This window comes from Crocodylus siamensis, chromosome 1 (assembly GCF_052110815.1).
Source record: "Crocodylus siamensis isolate JL-2025a chromosome 1, ASM5211081v1, whole genome shotgun sequence".
NCBI lineage: Eukaryota > Metazoa > Chordata > Crocodylia > Crocodylidae > Crocodylus > Crocodylus siamensis.
Window position 1 is genome coordinate 194,672,070 of NC_143395.1, and position 19,517 is coordinate 194,691,586.

At 43.7% G+C, this 19,517-nt stretch overlaps 2 protein-coding genes across 2 annotated transcripts in view; both read right to left on the reverse strand.

Moving 5' to 3' along the window:
* Positions 1–139: 139 nt before the first annotated feature.
* CRLS1 (cardiolipin synthase 1) lies at positions 140–7,177 on the reverse strand. The gene is made up of 7 exons (XM_090051703.1): positions 6,635–7,177; positions 6,097–6,234; positions 5,383–5,512; positions 3,890–3,975; positions 3,250–3,318; positions 2,800–2,891; positions 140–482 (listed from the first exon to the last, which is right to left on the reverse strand). The coding sequence occupies exons 1-7, from the start codon at positions 6,923–6,925 to the stop codon at positions 395–397; spliced, it is 894 nt and encodes a 297-aa protein (XP_089907829.1). The 5' UTR covers positions 6,926–7,177; the 3' UTR covers positions 140–394.
* A 5,755-nt stretch (positions 7,178–12,932) lies between these two features.
* MCM8 (minichromosome maintenance 8 homologous recombination repair factor) overlaps positions 12,933–19,517 on the reverse strand; it is a 34,775-nt gene continuing 28,190 nt past the window's right edge. The window contains exons 17-19 of the mRNA XM_090051715.1: positions 18,094–18,170; positions 17,337–17,526; positions 12,933–13,835 (exon numbers count right to left, since the gene is read on the reverse strand). Coding sequence (XP_089907841.1) covers positions 13,743–13,835; positions 17,337–17,526; positions 18,094–18,170 — 360 coding nt within the window. The 3' untranslated portion in view covers positions 12,933–13,742. The remainder of the gene's footprint in view (positions 13,836–17,336; positions 17,527–18,093; positions 18,171–19,517) is intronic.

Consider the following 19,517-nt stretch of genomic DNA (forward strand, 5'->3'; position numbering starts at 1 on the left):
TCTGCCTACCACTTAATGTCATCAAAAATTGGGATGAGAAATACAAAACTTCTGGCTTCTGAAAAGCAATAGAAAGAGACAGCTTGGAAATGATCATAACAGCAACTGGTGACTTGCAAGAGCCTGTAAGAATATTACATCATTTTTAACAGCTACATTTATTTTTTTAACAAATTCAAAAATACAGTGGGGGGGGGGAAAAAAAAAATCAGTACAGAATACATGATCAAACTTCATTTTAACTTCAGATTCTGATGACATGGTTTTGATTTAGACAGCTACTCATTAAGAAGAAAAAACAAATCCTTTATCCACAGACCAGTTATATTGCAGTCAACATCCTTCAGCAGTATAGCAAACCGTGTTGTGAAGAGATGGTCCCTTCTGTGGTACTTCATTTGTTGTCTATCACCTTAAAAGTTTTTCTGCCATAATGACAATAACTATATCCAGATACTGTTGTTGTTAAAGCTGTCAAACACCTTTGGGAGAAAATGGATGGTATATAGTTATAAACCTAAAATACATTTTAAATGGTTTCTCTATTTTCTGCTACAATCAGAGACAATGTATTTTGTGACCAGCTATACCAGCGGTGTCTAACCTTTTTGAATGTAGGGCCGGATCATGACTTTTTTATCACCCAGTGGGCCAGGGAGCCATATTCAAACACCCTCTGTCCTGGGCCAGAGAGACTCTGCCTGTGTAGCCCTACTACACCTGCCTGTTCCTGAAAGGTTCATGGTAGCTGCTAGTGGGCAGGGGCAGGAGGGACCCATTCTGCATCCAGCCAGCTACTGCCCCAGAGACTGAAGGGGAGAAATAAATAGCTCCACATCTCCACCCCCCCAAGCGGCGCAGCCCCACAAGCCGGCGCTGCCTGAGGGGGGGGGCTGGAGCAAGGCAGTTGCTGCACCACAGCCCCTCACCCCCCCACCCGCACAGCCCCTCTCATTGTGGCGCCTGGCTGCCCATGCACACAGCCCCGGTGACATCAGCACTGCGAGTCCAAAGCGCGGGGTCCAGCAGACACCGACTTCCACCGCCTCACCCCGCACAGGTCACGCCAGGACCACGCCTGCCGAGGCCCCCCGTGCTGGCTTCCCATGTGCTACTAGGGTCGGGAGGAGGCTGGCCAGTTGGCACCAGCCAGCAGAAGAGGTGGCGGAGCCATGTGCCACTTGGGGCTGACCAGTGCAGGCAGGGGGAAAATGCAGCTGAGCCCCTGCCACTCTGGCTGGGCTTTTCCCATCCAAGTGGCACATGGCTCCGCCACTGCTTCTGCTGGCCAGTGCAGGCCTGACCAGCCTTCTCCTGTCCCCAGCAGCACGTGGGAAGCCAGTTTCAGCCACGTTCTGCTCCAGATGGGACGGACCTAGCCGGGTAAGCACTGGCCAGGAAAAGTGGCACGCAGCTACTCCTCTTCCCACATGCACCACATCGGCAACATCAAGCTGACGCAGTGCACGTGGGAACCTTGTCCCTTCCCCAGACCTTCAGCCGCCATTAGGAAGCTACTGAGGGGCTGGGAACGGAAGTAAACAGTTTACTTTCGTTTCCCAACGCAGCACCTCGGGCCTCAGAAAATGTCTCGGCAGGCCGCATGTTGGATAAGCCTGAACTATACTAAGTACACATTGAGGCCATAGCTTGAAGGAAACATGACTAAGGAAGTTCTCAACTTCTCCCCATCATTTTGATGACTGAGAAACAATTTTTCCCAAGCTCATCTTTTAAAAGGTACTGAAATTCACCCCTAAACCTCAAAAGAATAAGTTTCGCCATTCAGTAATTAGTAACCTGCTTCACTGAGGAATTCAAATTCAAGGTGTAATTCTTACCTTAGTTACACACATGCCAAAAAAGCAAAGATAGAATCTAGCTCTTAAGTTCATAACATACACAGCCTTCACAAGCCTGAGGACCAAATAATACAGAGACGCTATTCCTCAGATATGGACAGTGCGTTAACTTCCAAGTCCTTTTTTTAAAACAAGGATGTTTAAAACAAATCTAAAAGCTAAACTCAAGATCAGAACTGTTATTATGGAGGGCTACTAGTTCAGATGTTTAAGTAGCTTTCTACATTCTAAATTATATTAACAATACCCCAGAACTGGTACTACCCCATGTGGTAGTGTTGGAGCAAAGTGGTAGCCATGATGGTCAAAGAAATGTGAGAGAGACCTGAAGAAGAATACACTGGATTCGAAAGCTTGTGTAAGTCTATTCCAATTATACAGTTGGTCCAATAAAAGATATCACTCAAGACAAATCCATTCTTCTCACATACCACCTATTTTTTGTGTACTCAAAAGCCACATGAACGGCTACATAAGAGATCATTTTAAAAAGCTGCATCTACCAGTTCTTTTCTAGTCGCTAATCCGTTAACTCTTCTAAAGAACTACAGTGCTTTAAAGAGATATTTATGCCCTTTACAGAAGCATTTTGATTTCCCTCTCTCCACTCTCTCCCAAAGCTACCAAGTTATCATCATGCAATCCACTAGATTGCTCCAACCCATTTCTTGGCTTTAAACAGTTTTACCCTGGTTCTCACTAGTTTTGTTTTTACTTTTACAACAGAGTAAACACTGGCACATAGTTTGGTTCTACTGTTGCCAAAAAGGGATCATCTGAAAAAATTCAACCATAAATCTATAATCTAATTTAGGCTTAAGCAAGACATGTCCCTTGGCTGCAACCATTTAGGGTTTGTTTGTTTTTTTTAATTTAAATCAGAATTATTACTTTCTTTAAAAGTATCAGTAAAACAATTAAGGGAAATGTAATTTACCATAGTATGTGCAGATATACGCTGTCCACATAATTGAATACAGGAGCTGCTAAAGAAGCTGCCACCAAGATTAGCTGAACTGCTGTGTTCATCTAGTAAAAAAAAAAAGATTAGAATTGTGACCATAAAGGTATAATATACACCATCTACACTGGCTTTTATACAGATCTGGGAGGGAGAGCAGTGGAGTTGGGATCAAAAGAGATACCAGCTCTGAGATTTACTATTCACACTTCTGCTTTGTCAATAGCGCCAACTACATCCTTAACATTAAACAAGTGCTTTGCTGGATCATGGTCAGAATGCTGAGAACTCTGCAAGATCAACCACAGCATCAGAAATCATAAGCACTATAGAGTACAGCATTCAGCAAACTGAAGGGGCTTCATAACAGTGAAGAATTTAAGACACAGAGGAAGAAGTAATTTATAAAGGAATTCTCATCCGTACCTTGCTGATGAATGTTGGTTTTAACTGAGCGGTGGCATAGCAAGGGTTGAAATACCTACCAAGTGTTCTCTGTGAGAAGAAAGAAAGAAAGAATAATTTTTAGCATATGCGTGAAAGAATTAGTCAGCAAGAACACACTACAGAAACCCCCCCCCCCCCCCAAAAAAACCCAGATACTGAAATTGGAGACAGGACTGTACTGCACTGTTCTGCTACAGCAAAAATCATATTTGGGAAGAATATTCAAGAAAACCCTCAATGATAAACTTAAAAGAAACTCAACATACAAGTGGCACAATGCAGGTAGCAAAAAGGGTACTGAAAGACTACCGTGTTTAAAACTAGCTTTCTTCACCCCAGTAATTGCTGGATCTTCTTCTGTGAAAAAGTGTCCTCTTTATATATGACTACATCTCAAAGATTCTCATACAAAATAATGTTCTTGTGTCCAGCAAGTCATAACTATTTTCTAAATTTTGAATCACTGTTGCATTTCATAACAAAGCTTTGGCCAAGATTTTTCTTCAGGGGATTGCTGAATCACTCTTGTACATATACTACATAACAAAGCAACCCAGGAAACTGCTTTAAAATCCAAAGCAATTTGATTGCACATCTATTTTAAAACACACACACTTACTGGCGGAGAAAGAGTTTTGTATCGTACATAAAAAACAGCAGCAATGAGCACTATATCCCTCAAGATGATGAGAGAAGTAAGTGGAACTAGAAAAAACAAACACAAATATAGTTAATAAAGCTTTTTTCTGAATAGAAACTATATCGATGAATATCTAGCTATATACAGAAAGGTAGAAACACATGTACTACTGTGTAGCCTCATGTGTAATTCCCATTACCACAAAACAGAAAATGTAAGAACCATTAGTTTTCTTTCTAAAGGAAAAATGATGCAATTTTGGAAATTTAAATCTCTGACTTGCTATTCAGTGTTATCACTAGTGGGTCACATGATTCTGCAGCACATCCTACAACAAACATGCCTTTCCTCCACAGTCTAATATAGGGGTTTTCAACCGGGGATACTTGGGATGGCTTCAGGGGATACTCGGCAGCAGGCACAATTTCTGTTGCCACCATGCCAATGGCATGTTTGTCAGTCAGCTGCAGGGGACCCACCCCCTCCCACTTGTTGACTGGCCACCAGGGAACTCCTTCCTTCTTGACTGGCTGCTGGAGGTACACTGACCCAAAAAGGCTGAAAACCCCTGGTTTAATACAGAGATGGAAGAGTAGAAAAGTTTCACTGCTGTCAGGGGACAGAGAGATGAGTTTGGCAGTAGGACATCATTTATTTCTGGTCTCTGTCAGGAAGCAAGGGCTCCTAAGGAACCAAGTGGCCAAGCTTCCTTGTTCTCCTCATTTTAGATAGGAGAATTAAGTTTGGAAGATGGATTAGGTGAAAAATATCCTTTTTTGTAGAACCTGGACATAAAGTGACAAGCTTCTGTAAACATGAGTTCTAAGAACAAGAAAAGAAAGAAAAATGCTCCGTTAAGAAAAAGCAAATTACTACTCAAGCTGAACCTGGCAATGACAGCATCTAAGAGGCTCATCATCAAAGCAGTCAAATCTGCCTATAGTTAGAAGACTTTTATGACATAATATTTAAATAGAAATTCTTTATCTTTCTAAGACTTTAATAGTAAAACACAATTGATAAGAACCCACCTAAATTGCGGTTTCACAGATTTTGCACGAATCATAAAAAACAGCATTGTCCAAAGTTGCTGAGAAATCCAGCACTGGTCACAATTTTGAGCAAAAATTAACTCAAAAAAGTGGCAGTGACGTAGACTGAGTGAACGCACTCTCCACCAATCAGTGGCGAGGGCAAGGCCATCAAAGCCCTTTCACCAATCAGCAGCCAGTGGCGGGGCTGCTGCAAAAATCAGCTCTGTGTGCTGCAAGCGGCCTGCCAAAAACTCATTGTCTCACCACAACATAGGTAGGTCCCTAACAACTGACAAATGTTTTGGACATAACCATGTTTTCCCCCTGAACATCATTAGAATAGTCTTAGTGTAAGACAGTCACTTCTCTCTCTTCTACAGTTCACTCTTCTAAAACAAAAATAAACAACTCTTGCCCGTGAACATACCATGATCTTACCTGGAATAAGATTTGCATAAGTCAAACTGACATACAGGACACTGATAAGAATTTTATCAGCCAAAGGGTCAAGGGCACTTCCCAAAGCCGATTTCTGATTAGCCCAGTTTCGTGCAATAAATCCATCCAGCTGTAAATACAATATAAAAACTGCATGACACCAGAAAAAATAAGTGCATATATATTAGCATCATTAGGCTATTTGATCTCACAATAGCCTAGGTAATTTTATAACGTAGATGATTTAGCCAAAATTAATCAGCCCACTTTGTTACAAAGTGCATTATTTACATCACTCTTTCCCCCTTACTCTGATCCCAGAAGTTTATAAGCAGAGCAAGCAAAATATGTCCAACAGTCATGTATCATTACTACTTGAGCACAGAAACTATTAAGTGACACAGGCAGCTAGCTGACTGGCTCCACAAATAAATGAAAGGTTTCTATAGTGCCCGCTACGTGATCCTCAGCTACCTGTTTAGAGAACCTTTATGGCCCCTCGATAATAGTAAAGTAATATAAAAGGATCCTTTATAAGGGATGATAATGTGGGCTTTAGCAGACACTTCAAGAAAACCATATGCATGCTAGCCAGTCTCATTTCAAAGCCTGTTATCAAAGGTCAAGTGAACAAGAGAATTTTGTGGTTTTGATGCGATTTAAAACTAAAGTTGGCAACTGCCTCACATTTCAACACTGTATTACACAACATACCAGGTCTGTTATTCCAGCCAAAGTAAAGACACCAAGCGCAACACTGAAATCTTCTTGAACAATCAAGTATCCCAGAACTGGTGCCAAACCAATTCTAACCAGGGACAGTAGATTTGGGATAGTCCATGGGTTTTCATACTGGGGTGGGGAGGAGGAAGAATAGAAATTGTTAAAAAAAAAAAAATCCAACAAACCTTAGTCATTACTTGTTTAGTCAAGGTAAAACACACATTTTATTTGAATGTCAGTTGCCAGAATACCTTGAAATTCTGGGAAACAAACCCCACCATAAATGAAACTACCAACCAGACTCCAGATGGAACTCAGGCTTTATTGTGATGACAAACTTGAATCTCTAATGAAGGTGATAAAGGAAATCTGAGGCAACCCCCACAAATCCCAGCATTACTTCTCACTGCACTGGGGGAGGAGCGCAGCCACATCTGCCAGGGTTGGTGATGGCTGGCCCTCAGCTAGCCCCCTCCACACTACACACCCGGCTGGAAAAAGGCTCCCCCCCTACGCCCCTGGCACGTACCAGCTCGCCCCGGGACGCCTCCTGCGGGGGCTGGGGCTCGGGCCGTGACGGCTGAGGAGGAGCCGGAGGCGGCGGCTGCGGAAGCGGGGCGGCGGCGCGGTGGCTGCGGGCGGCGGGGGCACGCAGGAGGCGCAAGCAGCCGGCGGCGCGCGGAGCCGGGGTCGGGGTCAGGCCTAGGCCCAGGGGCACGGGGCAGCGCGGGCCCGGGCAGGAGCCGCTGGTGCCCGCCAGAGGCCTGGCGCCGCGGAGGGGCCCCCAGAAGCCCCGGCCCAACCAGGCGGCGGCCAGCATGGCGGCGGCAGGCCCCTACGCGCCCCGGCCGCGCGCGGGCCGGGACGGGGGGCGCCCTCCCCGCGGCTCGGCCCAGGGCCCCATGCGCCAGGTGGGAACGCGTACGACACTTCACGACAGCTCGCAGTGGACTTTACGACAACCACTCACCCTTCAAGCCCCCAGCCCCACCCCGTCTGTCTTAAAGGCGCATGCACCCTGTGCGGCCCCGCCCCGCCGCGAAACGCGGGTGCTGATTGGCGGTCCTCGGAGCTCGGGGGGCACTGCAGTCCGGGAGAGGAGCCCGCGCTAGCGAAGGGGGCTCTCTTCCTAGTGCGGGCTGGCGCAGGAAGGAGGTTTAGCTTCTGCACCAGAAAGGAACAAGGGAATAAATATAAGTGAAAGCCCTGCAACTGATTTGTCATCTTTCAACACACAAGCTGGACATGGCAACGCTTCTCAATTAAGCAACCTTTTCAGATACGGTGGGCTCATCTGCGCGTTCATTACTGCAATAGGATGCATAGATGGTACGGGGCTGGAAGGGACCTCGCGGGACCATCGCGTCTAGGCAGGAAAGACACCTGGGGTTTATGGCACACTAAGTTTAGTACCTGTACTAGGTACTAACTTAACGCACTGCAATGATTGCTACCACACAGTAGTGCAGATGCGCCTTTTTTGTGAAGTTTAACATGCATTAGACTAAATCTACTATACGTTAGCATGCTTTTTGCAGGCCGCGCAAATGCACAGAACTGGGCTATTGTGGATTTAGCATCTCCTGTAGCCGTGCCCACTGTTAAAGAGGTTTAAAAGATCTTTTTCCTTCTTGCTTACCTCTTGTCCCCCCATTTTCTACCTCCAACCACTTTCTTCCTTTCAGTTGTCTAGAACTAGTTAGCTCCCCCTTCACACCCATAATCTTTGGTTAGTCTTACCTGACAGATGACCCTCTTGTTTAGGTAGGCTGAGGATGTATCTTGTCCTGCCCCACTTAAAAATAACAGTGTTGTGGGCAGTGATGTCCCATTCATGATATGCCTAGCAGGCTGGCATGCAGTACAATTTCAAAAGACTGCTTGATCTGACCTTTTCCACTTCTCTTGCCAGAAGTCAGCTGCCAAAGCTGTCTCTGGCATTGCTTGGCTAACACGTGGGCTTCTTTCTTACCTCCTGTGTTCTGTTTGTCCTCTTAAGATTCCTTACAAAGAAAGGTGTTCTTGCTAAATGTTTTGCTAACACATTTCTATTGATTACGTGGGCAAAGCAGTCTGATTATTACCAGCTCTTACTTACATTAGACTCAGAAAGAATAATCTTTGAAAAAAAAAAAAAAAGTTTACCTATCCTGATACAACTATTAACACAATTCTGCCTCTCCTTCCTCCAACTAGTGGATATAACTCAAAAAAGAAAAATATTTCTGAACATTGTAGGTATAGACAGAAGCTATAAAAGACTACTCTTTTTTACGTATCTGACTTCAGTAACTATAACAGCTACCTGTAGAACTTTGTGGGCAGCTACAGTGAACTCCAGAAGCAAAAATCCTCAGAGCAGACAAACAAGCGTGTTCAGTCTAGTATCCAACCGGTGTTTGGAGGTATGGCCAAAGGGTTTTTTTTTACTTAACTGGAGTCTGTGATAGTAATAGCTCTAGAAACAAAAATGCAGTGCTAACTGTCAGTTATTGATGGGATGAAATATCAAATCAGTGGGCCACACTGAGGACTTTTCTTTCATTCCATATAAGTTGGTCTTGGACAGCCATCAGTAGCTGCTTAAAATACTGTAGAAGCAATGCAGAAAGACTATTCTAAAACTTACTCCCCCTAGTGGTTACCATTAAAGGTGCACCAATACATCAGTCCAATATCCGATTGGTACTGATATCAAGAAAATCTGGACATATTTAAATCAGTTGGTCCGGATGATCCCCACCCCAGAGTTCTGAGGGAATTAGCCGAGGTCATTGCAGGACCCTTGGCACAGCTTTACGAGCACTCGTGGTGCTCTGGTGTGGTGCCAGAGAACTGGAAAAGGGCCAATGTTGTTCCCATCTTCAAAAAAGGGAAGGAAGGAAGACCTGGGAAACTATAGACCAGTTAGTCTTACCTCTATCCTGGGCAAGCTTTTTGAGAAAATTACCCTGGCACATGTCCACGAGGGGCCAGCAGGGGAGATTATGCTTAGGAGCAACCAACACGGGTTCATTAGAGGCAGGTCCTGTCAGACCAACTTGGTGTCCTTCTACGACCGGGTCACCAAATCCTTAGATGCAGGGGTAGCAGTGGACATAGTCTTCCTGGACTTCCGGAAGGCCTTCAACACTCTCACCCTGTTCTCATTAAGAAACTGGGGGACTGTGGTGTCGACACCCACGCAGTCAAATGGGTCGCCAGCTGGCTGGGGGGCTGCACCCAGAGAGTGGTGGTGGATGGGTCATTTTTGACCTAGAGAGATGTGGGCAGTGGGGTCACCCAGGGCTCGGGCCCGCACTGTTCAACATCTTCATCAGTGACTTGGACAAGGTGGTAAAAAGTACCCTGTTCAAATTTGCAGATAACACTAAGATGGGGGGGGATTTGGGTACGCTAGAAGGAAAGAATAGGCTGCAATCAGACCCACACAGGTTACAAGGGTGGGCGGATGAGAATAGGATGGGATTCAACACTGACAAGTGCAAGGTGCTGCACCTGGGGAGGAAGAACCAGCACCATACCTACAGGCTGGGGAACTCCCTTCTCATCAGTACAGAGGCAGAAAAAGATCTTGGAGTCATCATTGATGCCAAGATGAACATGGGCTGGCAGCGTGGGGATGCGGTCAGGAAGGCCAACCACACCTTGTCATGCATCCACAGATGCATCTCAAGCAGGTCCAAGGAGGTGATACTCCCCATCTATGCAGCACTGGTCAGGCCGCAGTTGGAGTACTGCGTCCAGTTCTGGGCGCCGCACTTCAAGAGGGATGTGGACAACATGGAGAGGGTCCAGAGGAGGGCCACTGGCATGATCAGGGGGCGGCAGGGCAGACCCTATGGGGAGAGGCTACAGGACCTGAACCTGTTCAGCCTACACAAGAGCAGGCTGAGGGGGAGCTAGTGGCCTGTCACAAACTAGTCAGAGGGGACCAGCAGGCATTGGGGGAGTCCCTGGTCCCCTGACCGCTACCAGGAGTGACTAGAAATAATAGTCACACGCTGGCAGAGGGTAGATTCAGACTAGACATCAGGAGGTGCTACTTCACCGTCAGGGCGGCTAGGATCTGGAACCAACTTCCGAGCAAAGTGGTGCTAGCTCCTACCCTGGGGGTCTTTAAGACAAGGCTTGATAATCACCTTGCTGGGGTCGTTTGACCCCAGTACTATTTCCTGCCATGGCAGGGGGTTGGACTCGATGATCTGCTCAGGTCCCTTCTGACCCTACAAACTATGAAAATTTGTTGCATTGGATATCGGCCCGATGGCGGTAATAATTTGGCTGATAAATGCCTGTGTTCTGTGCAGCTGCAGTGCAGCACTGAGCAGAGCTAGCAGCATGGAAAGCTGCCTCAAGCTGGTAAACTAGAAGGGGAGAGGGGAGAGAAGCGGGGTGGAGGGGGTAAGATCAATGACCCCCAAGGTGAGGGAAGGGGCAGGGGCAGGCGTGGCCCAGGCCGGGACACGGGGCTGGACAGAGGTGCAACTTGTTGGGTGGGGGCAGCTCCTGCTGCTGCTTGCACCCCAGGAGGGTGGGGGGAGGGGTGCCCCCAGATCTGCGTGACATGGCACAGGCTGGAGCCAGCTCTGCACAGGGCTTTCCTTGCTGGGGGCAGGACTTGGAGTGGGCTCCAGGAGCACTGGGAGGAGGCTGCAGCCACCCCAAATTTTGCCTCAGTTCTGCTCCCAGTCCCGCACCACAACCTGGGATTTTCCTGGCGCGTGGGTGGAGGCAAGGCGTTCAGCCGGGGCTGCGGGGATAAACAGTACAGGGGTGGGAGCAGAGCTGCAACAAAATTTGGGGTGGCTGCATCCTCCTCTCAGCATTGCCAGAGCCCACCCTGAGCTCAGCTCCCGGCAAGAAAAGCCCTTCTCAGTGCTGGCTCCAGCTCCACGCAGCCTGCGCCTTGCCACACAGTTCCAGGGCCCTCCCCCCCATGCAAGCAGCAGCGGGAGCTGCCCCCACCCCACAAGCCATGCCTTTGTCCCGTGCCCCCCTCCCACCCCGGCTGGGCAGTACCTGTCCCTAACCCTCCCTCACCACAGGGGGCATTGATCTTCCCCCACATGCCCCTCCCCTCTCCCTTCCACCACACTGGACTTACCACCTGATGGCAGCAGTGTAGGTTATTGGATCGGTATTGGCCGATATGCCTCCTTAAATATCAGCTATCAGTATTGGCCCCCAAGATCTGCATCAATGCACTCATAGTTACCATTAGACTTCTCCATTTAGATAAATTTCTCTCTCAATTCTATAGGAATATTTTTTTTCAAAATTTGGACTGTTGCAACCTGCGTTTTGCATTAATGTGGAATTTTTACCTCCAGCAACATACTATTCTCTGCTATATGCAAAGTCAGCTTTTCCCCAGTGTAGAAACTATACAGCCAGTGGCCAGATCTCACTCCCATACTTAACTTTATACACAGCACACAGCCCCAAGAGAAGACAGATATCTTCTTTTAGAGTTAGGGAGACCAAAGGACAGGGCAGTGAAGTGACTTGGCCAAGATTACCCAGCAGACCAACAAAATGAAATGAGAACCAGGTCTCCCAAGTCTGCACACAGTCCACTAGGTATCAGTGCTGTATGTTAACACATGTATATGCAGGACTGAGAGCTTAAGTGCCTGCAGACAATACAGCTTCAGTGCTACAGCTTATTTGGTTTTGGGGAGGCATCCTAATGTGCTAGGAATGTTCCCAATAGAGAAAGAGTTCCTATCCAATAATTGTTGGGCATTGTAATGGTAAGCTTTCATATCATGTATGGCTATGAGGGTACTCAGAATCTGCTACAAGGTACTCCCTTCTCATGGCCTTCAAAGCACATTTGGGATGTCCAAATGCTACATTTGAAACTGGATGCCAGTTAATAGTTAATAAAATACTCTATATTATTTCCTAAGTTGCATATTTTTGCCTTAAGTATCTCACCCAGATAAGTGGTTTATGAAAACAAGTATTGGCAAGTGGTTTCACACTGAAGCAATCTTGAGTAGCTTAAAGATCCTCAAAATTTTCAGTACAACTCAGGCAGTTTCAATGGGAATATCCTTAATTAGAAAGGATTAAGGAAAGTAATTACAAGTATACAGCCCCAAATCCACTGATGTTTACTGGAGCATTTCCATTAATACTAATGAGTGTTGGATCAGATCTTGAATGAACTCATGGTTATTATTTTTTGATTCTGTTCTTTCATTCCACAACTGAGAAATTATTTTATGAATTAAAGCACAATTAACTTGGAGGTAAACTTCAGCTCTGGATACCTTGCAAAATAAGTACAGTACATTTGTACTGGCACAGAAGTGACTAAAAGTACTGGAAAAAGCTACAGAAATGAATAGGCTTAGTATTAAAAAAAAACAAAACACACACTGAAAACTTGAACATGAAAATGTTGCATAGTTTCCTCAACATGACAAAGTTCAAGATGTATGATACCAGTAAATTGAATGCATCTTAGGTCAAATTTTGACCATGGAGTGTCAACCCAGAAAATATACTGTACGTGGCGCTTCTTTAATATGGAGAAACTGTCAAAAACAAAAATCAAACTGATCTAGATTTTCAGTCCTAAATTCAAGTCAATAAAGTGTTAAGAAAAAACCCGTGACTTCAATGAAGACTGATGCTGGAAACATCTTCATTTACCATTTTTCTGTGTTAAGCCTTGATTCTTAAGACAGATGGGTGTGCAGATCCATATCCTCATGTACAACTAAAATTTCACCAGTCAGTAAGCACACCCACCCACTTTTCTTTTTAAAGCATGGCAAAACTAATATAAATCAATGCACAAAATGCACATGTTGTATTTATCATAAAAGTGCTTTAATTTCCACATTGTTTTTTAATGTATAACATTTATGTCACTTAACTAATAGAAAACCAACTTTTGTCTTTAAAGTTTAATGACATATGTTTAGAAAAAGCACTCATGTCTACAATACAATATTTAACATTTTTAACCAGAGCCAGTATTTTAAATAAACTCCCGGGTAAAGAGGCACATAAATATTAAGCAGCCAAAGTAGATTACACTGAAGAATTTCTTTTAATTAACTGGTATAACTATACAGTGCCTCAGTTTAAAAATTATTTATCCATTTCTTGAAAACTTTTCCATCAGTTTCTGTGACTGTTTAATTGATTTAACTATATAACTATAAACCTTGTCATTTCAATATTCTATTGAAACAGCACCAAATTTCATAGGTTATTCAAGCTGCAATAAAATCCACTACTGTTTTTTTAATAGAATGAATATAAATACAGAATCTTTTCTTCCCATCGTCTTTGATAACTAGCATATATGCTGATAGACTTCCCGTCTCAAACAACTCATATCTGGATTCAGAGTCCTACGGTACTTGTCAGATGGCAGTACTTGTCATATGGCAGTATTTTAAGGAAGTCAGTCATTCTTAAAGGGTTATTTTTAAATGACAGTATTCATGGGAACTTCTCGTCTTTTACTGATGCTCAAGGCTAGTTGCAAAGTACGTACAGGAGTACCCTTGGTAGACTGCCAGTTGTACTGTAACAGGAATCCTACTGCAGCATGTCCATTAATCTTCTTCAAATACAAACACTGTGCATCAAGTATTGTTATGGATGTTCTTTCACAAAGTTTGAAGCTGATAAACTCGTGGACCCTTTTTCAGAAGATAACCCTGATCATTGAGAGAGCCAATAAAACTGGCAAAATCAGATACCTAAAAGAAAAAAAAACGAGTAAGTTTTATTCAGAGCAACACCCCTGTTACTTGTCAGCTCTGTGTTCCTGAGGGAGCCCTGGCACCCAGCTTGCTGAACTTACAAAGGACGTTTTTTATTTCTCCTTCCTCCCCACCCCCCACACCCACACCCATCTAACCAGAACTAAGCAGAAGAAAAGCTTAATAGGCATCTCAGGCCATACATTCCCTGGTCCCAGTATGGGAGATGTATTTAAACTTGATTGACTAAAACTTGATCACCAGGTTAGGGAATGCTGAGGCAAGAGACCGAGTCAGAGGGGGTATGGGCAACATTTGAACAATGGTTAAGGGGTCAGCACAGCGCCCAGCCCGTTGGAGCCCTGACCACAAATGCTGTCATACTTTTCCCAGGATGACTGGTGGAAGTCCTCCCACCAAACAAAGTTCATGGACACTCCAAGTAATCAATATCCTTAAATCTGTTAAAAGACTACAGTAAAATCTGAGAGTCAAGCTAAGCTAAGGCTTATTCACAACAGGTAAAAATATAAAACACTGATGCTAACTTCACAGTGCAAGCACAGCTAGGCCATCTGAGATGATCCCTTCCAGTATATTCATAATAATGTCAAGCTGGCTCCTAGGTGTCTGGTTACTCCTTAAAACATAATGTTTTTCCAGGTTGTTAACCAGTTTTTTGAGATGTTCCAAACCAGATAACCCCTTGTTACTAAAAAAGGTAATTCATTTAAATTTAAACTTTTCATATAAACAGGATTTTCCCTGTCAATTATGGCTTGGGACCCTCTTGATTTACACAACTAAAAATGCTTTGAAGAGGCTAGACTAAGGGTATAAGAAAGCTGCAAAGCAGCATGTGCTTCAAGAGAAAAAAAATCTCTGACACCATGCACTGTTGTTCTCGAGAAGCTGGAAGAAACAGAGCGTCTCCCTTCAACAATTGTGCTGGGAACTTTGCTTGTCAACAAATCATCCGAGTGCCTTGGAATGGTGAGATTCCAGCTCTCTCTCTTTCTTCTTCTCTCTAAGCATAGCTTTCTGAACCTAAATTGTATTAGTAAAGCTTGAGCTAGATTTCCCCAAATACTCAATTAAACCAGAGTAATATTGTAATTGTTTTGTTTGTTTTTCCTTACATGTCTATTACTACTAGTACCATTATACATTTCACATACTTAGCAATAAATAACTTTTAACTGGGTGTATTTTTCCTTGTCTACTTCCCTTCCCCACTTGCTCTGCAGCAATGCTTCTTTTACCTAAGTCAAAGATCCCTGTGAAGCCCAGAAATACTGTGGGGTCTGCTCATCAAGAGGCTACCACTACTAAGACAGTTAGGGCAAAAGATTGGGACGTGCGGAGTTTAAGACCCATAAGGGGATCAGCTCGTACAGGCTGAGTGACCCAGTTTGGCTCAGACGTGCCCTAATGAACCGAATGCTGGCCCATGAGGGTGTCAGCTGGACACCCAGCTGGATTCAGAGGTATTCTGTTCACCTGTGTGCTCGTGTCTGACTGCATATTATTGTTACCATAATGAACTGATTCCTGGCATATGAGGGTGTCAGCCTGCACATGCTGATCAACCCAGCCGGTTTAGGCATGTGTGTCTGTCTGCCTGCCTGATTCAGTCGCTGGAGGAACCCAGCCACCACAATGCAGCTGACTTGCAGGAGGGAGAGATACAGCTCCATATAGAAACACAAGCAGCACACTGAGAGAATTACAAAGACCTTAGAAACGTATCCTTAATAAATGAGCACACCCCAAAGTGATGGGCAAATCTGGCAACACCCTGCCCCCCATTATCTATGTTATCCATTTATGTCCCAACCAGGGGCTATTTTTAGTCCTCTGAACCCCTCCAAGGCAGCCCACACCCCATTCCACACACCCACTCCTCCCCCCATCCCATTTTACTTCCTTGGCTCCCAGCACCAGTGAACACCAACACCACCAGCACTGGTAGTGGCTTGCAGGGTCAGGGATTTGGTGGCTTGGGGAGGAGGGGGCACTGACTGGTTTGCATAGGGAGGGTCCATCTGGGGGTGGGGCAAGGGGCCAAAGGACTCAAAATTGGCCAGCACCTGGGGGGGCCCTGGGGCTGGACTTTCCCAGCCCCAGGACTACACTGGGAACTGTACAGAAGTTCAGTTAGATTGCCAACCCAATCTAAGTTAGACTACCTTGGAGGTAAAGTTAACTTAACATCAAGCTTGCCATTTTTTTAGGCCAAATCTAACCATCAGGAACTTCTGTACAGTTTGCACTTAGATCAACCTAACTAGAGATCTAAATGTAACATCTGCACCTGGGCAAACTAAGTTAGATCGGATGACCATTTTTAAGCTTGATCTAACCCCCACTAACCTCCCCGAACACCTGTATGTACCCTATTAAAGATTTAACTTCTTTGCAAACTACTAGACCGCTAACACTGAATGCAGTTTGAGTGTATCCCTTCTCAGTTTATAGCACGCAAGTTCAATAAACGCCCCCCCAAAAGAAACAAATCTCCAGTTTTTACCACATGGCAATTTTAAATCCATGTTCCATGAAAGATGAAAGGAAATTTTTTTTTGCCAAGGGAATGTTTTAAAAAGGAGAGAAAATATAGAAATCTGTTGCCAAACAAGTCTCATAATTCAAAGGCATTCAGGAGATGCAGCTCCAGTGAAGGAAGGTCTCACTCACACATACGAGTCCCTCCCTCCTTCTCCTGTAGAAGTAGTACTACTGTGTTTTGTCCAGATGTGACTCTCACTACTACCACTTCAACTCTTAAGACTGAAAGATGCTAGCAAGGCAGTGTGAAGAACAATGCCCACGCTAATAGTTTGTGAAAATACATATTACTTTTTCTTTATTTTCCATAATGCAATGAGAACATTTTTAAAGAGATTTTAAAAGTATATATAACTTTCTATTAGATGTTTGAGGCATTTCATCAAGTACTGTAAAGTGCAACTGGCTAGCTAATTTTTTCATTTATGAAGAAAACAAACAAGACAGAGTAATACAAGCTGAAGATCAGAAAAGAAATTCTGTCTGTTGCTTTATGTATTTTTGATTTGCTTCATTTCTAATTAATACATTAAGTAAGCTTGGAATAGGAATGAAAAAACGCAGGCATTAAAAACAAAACTACATTTTCATCACAACAGGCAACAATTTGGGGCTTAAGTCACGGTGATCAGGAAGATGGAAAGAGGAAGTAAAATATGCTGAAATCAAACTTATCTTTTGTAAACAAGGCAGAGACCAACCTCAATAGCAGCAGCAAAGCTAGTGCTTGCTGATGCAATATGTTACAGCTGTCAAAAGGCTGGTGAGATTAGAAGCAGTTTACAATAGAAATGAGTCATGAACAGATGTCAGAGCTGAAAAAAAATGTGGTTCACTCATCCTTTTCCAATGGTGAAATGTGACACTGCTCTACTGTTTCTGAGTTTTATTTCATTTAAATTTCCTCAAGAGAAATTAAAATAAACTTACTTTTACTTGTAATTCCTTTGCAATCTGCCGAAGCTGTTGAAATTCAAATATATTGTTGTAGGTTCTTTCTGCAATACTACTCAGGGCAGAGACAAATTTTTTAGCTTGTGACCTATTGCTCATCCCAGAACCATGCTGTGAACGTTCAAAGTCCAGTTTTCCAAACTCATCAGTGTAAGTACCTAGCATGCTAAAAAACACAACCACACTGGAATCAAAATCATGTAAAGGCAGAAATAAATAGATACTCTATCCAAAGCATAAGACTATGCTCAAGGTCTAGAGGCCTACAAATTGTGCAACTCCATCCAGTAGTAATAAATCAAAGCCCCAGGCTACTAGCTAAGTGGCTTATCTGAACCACCTCCAGACTTAATTGGTACACAGCATGAATTCACAGCAACAGTCAGCCAACAAGAGAAGAAAATACTTCGGAGTACATCTCTTCTATCAGGTAAAACGATACAGTCTTCTCTAAACTGCCGAGCATCAGGGGTTTTTTACAAGTTGTTTATAATCAAAGTAGCCATGTTGCATTAAATGAGAAAAATTAACAAATAACAGTATTGTACAATTATATTGTCACCTTATTTAGTGGACGCTGCAAAGAGTTTTTAAAACAAAAGCTTTAGAGTTTACATATACATACCTATGGCCTGAACTATACTGTCTCATCATTCTCTTGGTTGCATAAAGAAAAATGATATTATTTAAATGAATACCATAATTTTGCATGATTGGTAACATGGTACATTACCTATATTTCATTATTTCTACAACATCCTCAGCATCTTCTTTGGTTGACTTTTCCCTTAACTCCAGCCTTGAGCGTGCCTCAAAAAAAAAAACCAAAACCAAATCATATATAACAATTCAGTTGCACAGTAACTTAAACACAAGAGTCCATCATTCAGGCACACTAGTTGCAACAAACTCTACGTGCTGGAACATGATCCTGCAGGACTTAAATACAGATGCCTACATTCTTTTATGGCATTTCTGTATGAATAATAAACACCAATAACAACCTGCTGTTATCAGTGAACAGCAATGCTTCACCCCTTCAAAGCCATCTTAGTGGGTTGGTGCCTGGAAATCATTTGCTTTATAACACTGCATTCTCTGGATAGCACCAAACCATAACTAACCCATTAAAAGGCAACATTAAAATATGGACATTAGCAGTTAAGCCAGGCAGGAAAAGAAACATGCCCCTCTCCACATCTTCCAAGAGATTTTATTACTGAAAATTAGGTTAGTATCTCTCAATCCTGTGCCGCCTCTTACAAGCAGATACACAGCAGAGGGAGTGAAGTGGCTAGGATTTATGAGGCTTGGGCAAGTTCACAGTCTGGGAAAAAACTTTTTCCAGGAGAAAGATGCCCTAACTCCTTAACAACTTGCCAGTTTTACATGCATCTTACAATCAGCCACCTTAAAAAAAAAAAAGTCATCACAGTCTGATTGCACAAGTTGGACTGTTACTTGCTATTTTGGTCAGTAAGCAAGGACTAGAACACTCTTGTCTTCCTAGTTGTAAAGGATTTAGAAATAGTTTGGGATAAAAAATTCTGCTTCAGGTTATTAGTCGTGCTGGAACTATAGAGCATCAAAATAAATTATGTTAGGCAATGAAGGACAGACTAATGGAAGTGAAAGCTAAACAAGTTGAAACATCTATTTATCTTCCACTCAGTCCTAGCTGAAAGGTATACTAGTTGTAAAATGGAAAAAAAGAAAATAAATTAGAAATTTGTGTATGCTTTATTGTCTATATTGGCCTTTCTTGACTATACAGGCACAAGACAGATGTACTCAATGATTTATATTAACGTATAACCTCATAAATCCAATGTGCTCAGAACCGAGCACTTGCCAGAATTTTGAAAATGCACTACTTTTTAAACTGGTGCAGTGGCTGGAACCGGAGCAGCAGCCACAGTGGAGCAGCAGCGCAGGGTGGTGAATGGTGGCAGTAGCCGCCGCATGCAAGCTTCCCCTTCTGCATCCAGGAGGACCAGGGGGAAGTGGTGGCTGGTTCCGGAGTGGAGAGGGCAAGTGCCAGATTTTTGATAATTCCAGATTTATGCAATTATATTGTATAACTTTGCATTCAACTTCTTGCCAGAGAAAACTCTGATGCGCTCTAGAACCCTCCAAGTCAAGGACCACAATGATAAG